General features: G+C 43.1%; 2 protein-coding genes across 6 annotated transcripts; both read left to right on the forward strand.

Moving 5' to 3' along the window:
- The first annotated feature begins 576 nt into the window (after window positions 1-576).
- LOC104420970 (probable inactive receptor kinase At5g58300) lies at window positions 577-5,026 on the forward strand. 5 transcript variants are annotated; one of them, XM_010032763.3, is made up of 4 exons: window positions 577-913; window positions 1,641-2,989; window positions 3,723-4,043; window positions 4,494-5,026. In XM_010032763.3, the coding sequence occupies exons 2-4, from the start codon at window positions 1,705-1,707 to the stop codon at window positions 4,787-4,789; spliced, it is 1,902 nt and encodes a 633-aa protein (XP_010031065.1). In that variant the 5' UTR covers window positions 577-913; window positions 1,641-1,704; the 3' UTR covers window positions 4,790-5,026. The 5 variants fall into 5 exon arrangements, with proteins under 5 accessions (XP_010031065.1, XP_010031066.1, XP_018719340.1 ...); XM_010032764.3 differs by lacking the exon at window positions 577-913 and adding an exon at window positions 954-1,106; XM_018863795.2 differs by lacking the exon at window positions 577-913 and adding an exon at window positions 964-1,217.
- Window positions 5,027-6,588: 1,562 nt separating this feature from the next.
- Window positions 6,589-8,244, forward strand: LOC104423327 (low affinity inorganic phosphate transporter 8). Its single transcript, XM_010035834.2, has one exon. The coding sequence runs from the start codon at window positions 6,589-6,591 to the stop codon at window positions 8,242-8,244; it is 1,656 nt and encodes a 551-aa protein (XP_010034136.2).
- Window positions 8,245-9,420: the final 1,176 nt, after the last annotated feature.

Raw genomic sequence — 9,420 nt, forward strand, 5'->3', positions numbered from 1 at the left:
CAAATTTAATTTTCTTTGTAGTTTTATCCAATAGCAGAATAAGTGATGGAAAACAACTATTCACACACAACATATATCATTGTTTTTCATATAATGTGATTGACACATATATCCACATAAACTTATCCTTAATTTTTTCAAATCTTGATAGCATTATAAATTCGACAGAATCTATTTAATTTTAAAAAGTAAGTTTTACGTAAATAAAATGGAAGGCACTTTTTCTGAAGCTACCAGGCTCCTAGGCCTCTCACATCGTCTTTTTTTTATCTAACCGGTTGCCTTTTTCGAGATTCGAGCCAAGGGCATGTCAAAGCTTGTTAGCGACCATAGATTCGGACAGAATCCAACCAATCTCATCTTGGGATTCATGTCTTTAAGGAATTCTTTAGTAAGAAATGCCTAGAAAATTTATGAATATCCATTGATATTGACCAGTTAAACTTAGCAAAATGAGTCCACTGTTCAGCCATGAAGTTGAAGAATTCACGAGGCAAAAAAATAAATGTATATATATATATATATATATATGTCTGTAAGATAAAGAGTAGTGTCACATCGTTCTGCTTGGCACTGTGCTTTTTCCCACTCAAATCTTCAGGATCCCACTCTTGCCTCTTTTTATCTCTCCCCCATTTTTGCCTAGGAAGAAGGGGAGAAAAGGAGCAAAAATTCACTGAAGAAAAAGGCCTGTAAAAGTCACCCGTTTTCTCAAGCATTCCGTTGAAAGAGAGAACCCAAGAACTGCAGCTTGAGGAGTTCTTGATTGTTCTCTCTCCCTCCCTCCCTCCCTCCTTGAGCTGAAGTCTCAAACCGACTTTCTTCCCATTATGTTCTACAGGCAGGCGGGGACTCACGCTTGCAACCCCCTCGTGATGATGACCTGTTGTTAATGATTGTTGCTGTAATGTCGGTAAAGCACTACCCTATCTCTCTCTCTCTCTCTCTCTGTTGAAACCCTCTGTTTAACCAAGCCTGAACTTTTCTTCAAGTAACCTCGTTGTCTTATTGTTCTTCTTCTTCTTCCTTTTTCTTTTTTGGCTTTTCTGGTATTGTTTCTCGATGAAAGTGGCTAGATGCCATACATGCATATCTAGATTAGAGAGGTGAGAATCCTCTGCTTTTTTTATTGGTCCAATGTGCGCCTGATACCGAGCTAGTGCGATCCATTTGTCTAAAAACCGTGAGATAAAGCGGGGGCCTTTTGTTTTAGCAAAGTATGCTTCTCCTTTATCAGAACAAAAGATAGCATTTGCTTTTCCAGCGGGCTGGCTTTTCTCTCTTGGATTCTTTCTGGTCTCTTTCTTTTTTGTAATCTGGGTGACTTTCTGGGCATGCATATTTTAAATCTTTAGCATCTCTTGGGAATGATTTGCCGTAAAGATTTCTCGGGTCTGCTTTCCCAATGTCAAAAAGTCAGATAAAGAATGACCTCCTTAAGGGATTCAAAATGGGACTGTGGGTGCATCTTATTTGCTTCTTGGTTTTGGTGACGCTCGAAAGTCCAGAGACAACGTGATGTGGAATTGTGAGAAATTATCTCAAAATATATGACGCCTTGAATTACAGCGGTCTGGAGTTGATTTCTGGAAGTCACTGATGAGGCATTTTCTTAATGCTGTTTCATTTTGTTTTTTCAGCTGAGCAAGAAAGGAGCGCTTGAGTTCAATTCGAATATCTGAATCACTCTCTCTTGAGTACTTCATGAAGCTTCTTCAAGCAGTCATTCCCACGACCTCATTGCTTTTCGGTGTACTTCTTCTCATCCCCTTAGTTGTTGCTGATCTGAATTCCGATGTACAAGCACTCCTTGGTTTCGCTTCGGCCGTCCCACATGCCCGGAAACTGAATTGGAGCCCTTCTATTCCGATTTGCAGTTCTTGGGTAGGCATAACTTGCAATGTAGACAAAACCCGGGTGACAAAGGTCCGTCTTCCCGCTGTTGGTCTTTATGGCTCACTGCCGCCAAACACTTTGGCAAAGCTCGATGCTCTTGAGGTCTTGAGCCTACGTTCTAATTATTTAACCGGCAATCTTCCTTCTGATGTGGCTTCCATTCCTTCCCTCCAATACTTATTCCTCCAGCATAATAACTTTTCTGGCTCTCTCCCGATCTCTTTGTCATCTCAGCTCAATGTATTGGATTTGTCCTTCAACTCTTTTAGTGGTGGCATACCGCCATCCATTCAGAAGCTCAATAGGCTTGCTATATTTTACCTTCAAAATAATTCCATTTCTGGTACAATTCCTGACCTTAACCTTCCCAAGCTTAAACTTTTGAATCTGAGCTATAACAACTTGTCGGGTTCCATCCCGAATTCTCTCCAAAAATTTCCTAACTTTTCATTCGTTGGGAACTCTCTTTTGTGCGGACAACCTCTTAGCCAATGCTCCACTCTTTCTACCTCTCCTTCTCCTGCGCCTGCACACTCAGAACAGCCAACAACAGGTCCTTTTGGCCAAAAAGTCGCTTCGAAAAAGAAAATCGGGTCAGGTGCTATTATTGCTTTAGTTATTGGGGGTTTTGCGGTGCTCTTCCTGCTCATGGTGGTTGTCCTTGTCTACTACTCGAAGAGAAAAGATGGTAGTAATGTACTGAAAGTGAAGGGAACTAATGGCACAAGTCAAAATCCAAAGGACTTTGGAAGTGGTGTACAAGAACCAGAGAAGAACAAGCTAGTATTCTTTGAAGGGTGTTCTTACAACTTTGATCTTGAGGACTTATTGAGGGCTTCAGCCGAAGTTCTTGGTAAGGGGAGTTATGGAACAGCTTATAAAGCTATTCTGGAGGATGGGACGACCCTGGTGGTGAAACGGCTGAGGGAAGTTGTGGCTGGCAAAAAGGAGTTTGAACAGCAAATGGAGCTTGTTGGGAAGGTGGGACGACATGCCAATATCGTGCCACTGCGTGCATATTACTATTCGAAGGATGAGAAGCTCTTGGTTTATGATTACATGCCTTATGGGAGCTTGTTTGTACATTTGCATGGTATGTGTTTCCTTAACCATCTATTAGCACATTCTGATCTAGTACTTTTTTTGTTGATGCAAGAAGACATCCTAGTTTCTTTTTCTCTTTATCTAGACTTCACAAAAGAAAACTTATATGTTTAATCTGTGCACAATGTTGAACAATTCCTTTGTTCATGATTTGACCTATAAAGCTACAGGTATGTAAAAAATTGAAGGAACGTATGTTGTGTCAATTATATATGTAGAATACAGTATAACTAGTCTCTGCCAAAGGTGTTATCTGCAGACTAATCTTGAAGATGGATTATTCAATATTTTTCTGAAGAAAAAATGCAACCATGCACTTCATTGCTAGATTGTGATGCGTATAGGAATAGTACGAATAGTACAACTGATGCCGATCCTCATTCTCCCTTTTCAGTGACATGTAGTTTTGTAAGTTTGGTCTCATTTGTTGCTAAAGATTAAATGTCGAGTTTCTTATAAAAGGCTTGTGGAGATCTCACCTTCATGTTGTGGCTTCAAATTAGTGAAAAAATTGCCAACTTCCATGTTCTACTCACCGAGTCAATGAGGAAGTTATGCTTTATAGAGGCCATAGGCAGGTCTAAACTGCCATAGACAAGCTATAAATATTATAAGTTAGGAAGGAATAAGTTTGAGCTTGCTTCAGAAGAACACTTACTGCTCTTATTTTTAAGTTATCTCATGAACCTATTTATTTGCTCTTCTGTGTCCATGCCTTTTAGGAGATAAAGGTTCTGGAAGGACGCCATTAGATTGGAATTCTAGAATGAAGATCTCCCTTGGAACAGCCAAAGCGATTGCTCACATACATTCGGAGCCTGGAGCTAAGTGTGTTCATGGAAACATCAAGTCCTTGAATGTCTTCCTCACCCAAGATCACGATGGTTGTGTTTCGGATGTTGGACTGACTCCTCTCATGAATTTGTCTGCAATAACTCCCCGAGTTATTGGGTACTATGCTCCGGAGGTGATTGAATCAAGGAAAGTTACTCAGAAATCTGATGTTTACAGCTTTGGTGTGCTCCTTCTTGAAATGCTAACAGGTAGACTTTAATTCAGTTTCGAATTTCATAACCAATTAAATGGTTCGGTTTGGAAATTATTTATTTGAGAAAACATGAAACAGAAAAGGTACCTACGATTAAATTATTAATTTGGTTCGGTGCATTTTTGTTTTGCTTTGAACATTTGGTTCATGGCCCAGATGTTTACAGTCGTGGTATGTGATCCATGGTAACTACATCTTTTAGCCCAGATAGAGTACTGAGTTTGTCAAACACTACCTACTCTTAATTCAAAGATACGTGAATTCCTGATATGTAGTTTCTCAGCTCATTATATAGTGGTCATCTAGGATAAGGTACAAGTATTACAAGTGTGTCTGTCTTTCGCTCATTTTCTTTGTCCGAAACCAATGAAATCAAAGCTGAGAGCTGTGGTTTGTTTCAATTTGAGTCGATATTTTTGTCAAGGTTTTGTTTGGGCATGGGCAGGTAAAACACCTCTCAAGCATCCGGGACTCGATGACGTCATTGATCTTCCCAGGTGGGTCCGGTCAGTAGTTCGAGAGGAATGGACGGCTGAGGTCTTTGATGTCGAGCTGCTGAAGTACGAGAATGTGGAGGAGGAGATGGTGCAGATGCTGCAAATTGCTCTCACGTGTGTCACAAAGGTACCTGATATGCGCCCCAAGATGGATGAAGTTGCCAGGTTGATTGATGAAGTTCGGGAACCAGAGGCAAAGGATCGGCCTTCTTCTGGAGCTGAATCCAATGCGCAAACCCCGTAATAACAGATTTTAGATTCTCCTTTTCCTTCCCTGGAGTTGAGCTGCAGTATCTAAGAGAGCAATTTGCTCTCTTGTAAGCTGTGATTTACTTGTATGCTTTGCCCTGTAGTTGAATTCTGTATGGTTTTTTATCCATTTTAGTGAAGTGCTAGTCTGTTTTATCTATTTGCCACCTCCAATTGCACAGTGAACTAGCAGAGAATTGGCTTACACGCTTCCATTATGCCCTTGAGATCATTCGGTGTTTGTTGCCTGGAAATTCGTTTCTCATTTTGGCTTGTTGTTATGGCGTCGTGCTTTGCATCTTAGGCAGTGGAGATCGTATAAAAAAGTGAGCTGAGGGTGCCTTCTGGCATCTGGTTTTGCGGTGAGCAAAAGAGCTCGACTTTGATTTACGTCAGATTGGATTAACAATTAAGAGAGCTAACCAGAAGTAGCCAATTGCCCTTGCTATGAAACAATTCCTTCTTGATGAAATCCAACATTGAAATCTGTCTGCATTTTCGTACTTAATTTTGATCTTGTCGTTCACTGCTTTGGCATTGACTTTGATTGTACTTTTCTTGTTGCCTCAAAAGTAAGCCCAGGAAAAAAGAAAAAAAAAAATCTCTCTTCCTAGAGTAAGATACAATGGCTTGGTCCTTATATTCATGTGAAGGGGCTAGCTTTTTTTTTAAGGGCATTAAGGGTGAGAAAAACTATGAAACTACTTGTTTTGATTACTCCATCTGCAAAAGCATCAAGCAAACAGGCATTGAGTGACAAAAACAAGATGGCCTTCTTCAAGATTATGGGCCCTTTTCACCATCCGAAATTTTAAGGATCCTTTTTTTATAAATATTATTAGACACAGAGAGAGAAAGAGAGAGAGAGAGAGGGTTTGATGGTTATATTCATATGGAGTGGCTATTTTTTTGAAGGTCTTAAGTTGAGAAAAACTATGAAAGTACTTGTTTTGATGACCCATCTGCAAAAGCATCAAGCAAACGGGCTTTGGGTGACAATAACAAGATGGTCTTCTTCAAGACTATTGGCCCTTTCTACCATCTGAACTTTCAAATTCAGAATTTTTTATATAATTTGATCGAGAGAGAGAGAGAGAGAGAGAGTTTGACATGGGTTTTAACTTTTCACAAGGCAAAAGGAGAACCAATAAGAAGCAAATAGTTGCAATTAGTTGTAAACTATCTGGTGCATAAGAACCTCAACCTGTAAAACCCTTTGTAATGACATAAATCGCACGCTTACTGTAACACAAGTGAAAGAAGAAAACAGACGTAGGAATTGAGAGACTTATGCAACCGAGGTCCACCTAAGGCTTCGAAAATAACAACAGAACACTTTCGACCAAAATCAAAAGAAGATATTTCCTTTGAATTATCCTAGAAAGGAAGACGACAGATCCTTATTTTATACACGGCTTCCACGCAAATTGGTTCAACCGAGGAACTGGGTTGCATAGGTCTCGGTTCATCTAGCAATTGCTTAAGCAACTACGTTCCAAGAGACAGAAGAAACTAAAGGTCCAAATGTACAGGACGAAATTAGAGCTCAAGAAAGGTGGTTCTTCCTAGCTCAAACGGCAAGCTAAGCAAGTCAAAATGGTGGCATTTTTCTCTTGGAGCTGACGGCTTTTCGAACTGGTCGTTGGTTACAATGAGCTTTTCTTGTGTAGCAGAGGAGCATCACAAGACAGATGGCGTGAATTTATTCCCCTATATTACCTCCACAGCCATTAGGAACAGAAACATTATCTTTCACAGTCGTCTTTCCTCTAGGGGGAGTAGAGCATTTCAGCCATGGCAGATTCCAGCAGAGCCGTCTTCTCGGAGTTGGACAATGCCAAGACCCAACTCTACCATTTTAAAGCCATCGTCATTGCGGGAATGGGGTTCTTTACTGATGCATATGACCTTTTTTGCATTACCGCGGTCACCAAGCTATTAGGCCGCTTGTACTACTTCGACCCAACAACCGGACAACCAGGTGTTCTTCCAATAAACATCTCTAACGCCATCCAAGGAGTCGCTCTGTTGGGAACTTTAGCAGGTCAGCTCTTCTTCGGATGGCTCGGGGACAAACTCGGCCGCAAGAAGGTCTATGGCATCACCCTGGTCACCATGGTTGGGTGTGCCTTGGCCTCGGGCCTGTCCTTGGGGTCCACCGCCCATAGCGTGATCGGCTGCCTATGCTTCTTCAGATTCTGGCTCGGTTTTGGCATCGGAGGGGACTATCCGCTCTCTGCCGTCATCATGTCTGAATATGCCAATCAGAAAACCAGAGGAGGGTTCATTGCAGCTGTTTTTGCGATGCAAGGTGTCGGGATTCTATTTGCAGGGGCTGTTGCCATGCTGGTCTCAAAGATATTCCTGACAGCATTCCCAGCCGATCCATTCAAGGTCGATCCTATCTATTCCACTCAGCCGCAGAGTGACTTCGTTTGGCGGATTGTCCTAATGTTCGGGGCTGTCCCTGCTGCCTTGACCTACTATTGGCGGATGAAAATGCCCGAGACCGCAAGGTACACCGCCTTGGTCCAGGGAGACCACAAAAAGGCTGCGTCTGACATGGCCAAAGTCCTGGAGAAAGACTTAGTAATCGATGAATCGCGATACAACGCCAATCCCAACCTTCCTGTCACCCCTCAGCCTTCGTACGGACTATTCTCGAGTGAGTTCCTCCGAAGGCATGGGCTCCACCTACTCGGTACCACGACCACCTGGTTCTTGCTGGACATCGCCTTTTACAGCCTTCAGCTCTCGCAAAAGGACATATACCCCGCCAGCAGCATCCTACCCCGGCCAGAGACCATTAACGCGATCGAAGAGGTGTTCAAGTTATCAAAAGCCATGTTCATTATCGCCCTGGTGGCGCAGGTCCCTGGGTACTGGTTCACGGTCTTCTTGGTTGACAAGATCGGGCGGTTCCCCATCCAGCTCATTGGCTTCCTGGCGATGTCGGTCTTCATGGCGGTCCTAGGAGTCAGGTACGAACACTTCAGGGGCCACAAATGCAGCGAAGGCACCAAAGCATACTGCGGTGGCCGTCCGCTGACCTTCATTGCCTTCTATGGACTCACCTTCTTCTTCGCCAACTTTGGACCCAACACCACAACCTTCATAGTCCCGGCCGAGCTCTTCCCCGCAAGATTCAGGTCCACCTGCCACGGAATCTCGGCAGCAGCAGGCAAAGCAGGCGCCATCATCGGGGCATTCTGGATCCAGACGTACACGCAGAGCGGCTCCGGGATTAAGAAAGCGATCATCGCACTGTCCGTGGTCAACCTATTGGGCTTCCTCTTCACTTTCTTGGTGCCAGAGACAAAGGGCAGGTCCCTAGAGGAGATTTCCGGGGAGGATCAGAAGCTCGGCGGGCGTCGGCATCAGGACCAGAATGGGATCGACAGGACGAGAAGCGCGGGCACCAACGTGGTTCCGGACACGGAAATGGTTTAGACCCTTTGAGCTGCATGTGATTTCTTTTGAGTATTTGATTGTCTCTAATGCCTGGAGGTTTGTGGTAATAAAATTAGGTGCCAGGACGAATGAACACGTAATTTGTCATCGTAAAGACTTATAGCTGAAACACAAGCGTCTGTACTACTACTCGTTACGTGGTACAATCAAGTTCGACAGGACAATCGGTCTGCACCTGTCCAAATGGTAGCAACAAAGCCATCGGCTTTTCTTGCCACGGAAAAAAAAAAAAAAAAAGGACTAGTGCGAGCCTTTTTTATGCACTGCTGGGCCTGTTATTGGGCTATTTTTGCTGAGTGCAGGCTCTTATTGGGCCACGGAACTTGCACATCATCTTGCCCCTCCGATTATTTATGCTGCATTAAGCCGGTGCGTTTGATCACCGCGTTAAGAGTCCATTTGTCTCGTGAAAAACAATTTCCTTTCTAGCATTTGATTCGTTTTCAAAATGAGTTAACAAAAAATATTTTCCTAATCAACCGAAAAAGTTTCCTGTCAAAACTTAAAGGGAAAAAGCCACCAAAAACCCTAAACTTTATATAAAGTGATAAATTTATCCCAAAGTTTTTTTTTGTGACATGAAAAACCCCAAACTTTACAAACCGTGATACATTTACCTCATTAATGGCGTTTTCATCTTCTTCTTTTTTTCTTCTTCTCTCTTCCCTCCGCCGGCCATGGCGGAGTTGACAAAGGGAAGCTGGCGTTAGGCAAGGATCGCCCTCGCCTGGGTTGGCTAGAGCCGCCCTCGTCGGCGTCAGTCGAGGGCGGCCCCTTGGCTGGGTCGGGCGAGGGAACCCTCACCAAGCCGTCGCTCAATGTCGGCGAGGGTAGCCCTCGTTGACGTTGGTCAACCCTAGCCAGCCCAAGCGAGGGTGGCCCTCGCCGAACGCTGGCTTCCCTCCACCAGCTCCATCCTGGCAAACGGAGGGAAGAGAGAATAAGAAGAAAAAAAATTAAAAAGTAAAAAGAACAAAATGTCCTATAGTTTAGGGGAAATGTGTTACACGGATATAGATTCAAGGTTTTTTGTGTCACAGAAACAAATTTGGGGTAAATGTGTCACGATTTGCAAAGTTAGGGATTTTTCATGTCAAAAAAAAAATTGGGGTAAATTTGTTACTTTGGCCACAATTTGGTGTTTTTGGTGATTTT

Source organism: Eucalyptus grandis, chromosome 10 (genome assembly GCF_016545825.1).
Source record: "Eucalyptus grandis isolate ANBG69807.140 chromosome 10, ASM1654582v1, whole genome shotgun sequence".
Taxonomy (NCBI): Eukaryota; Viridiplantae; Streptophyta; class Magnoliopsida; order Myrtales; family Myrtaceae; genus Eucalyptus; species Eucalyptus grandis.

Bases quoted from the DNA above. Each gene is read 5' to 3' on its own strand.
- LOC104420970 (XM_010032763.3), top strand. From the start codon at position 1,705: ATGAAGCTTCTTCAAGCAGTCATTCCCACGACCTCATTGCTTTTCGGT. The intron at 2,990-3,722 runs GTATGTGTTTCC...CATGCCTTTTAG, and splicing joins CTTGTTTGTACATTTGCATG to GAGATAAAGGTTCTGGAAGG. The intron at 4,044-4,493 runs GTAGACTTTAAT...GGGCATGGGCAG, and splicing joins CCTTCTTGAAATGCTAACAG to GTAAAACACCTCTCAAGCAT.
- LOC104423327 (XM_010035834.2), top strand. From the start codon at position 6,589: ATGGCAGATTCCAGCAGAGCCGTCTTCTCGGAGTTGGACAATGCCAAG.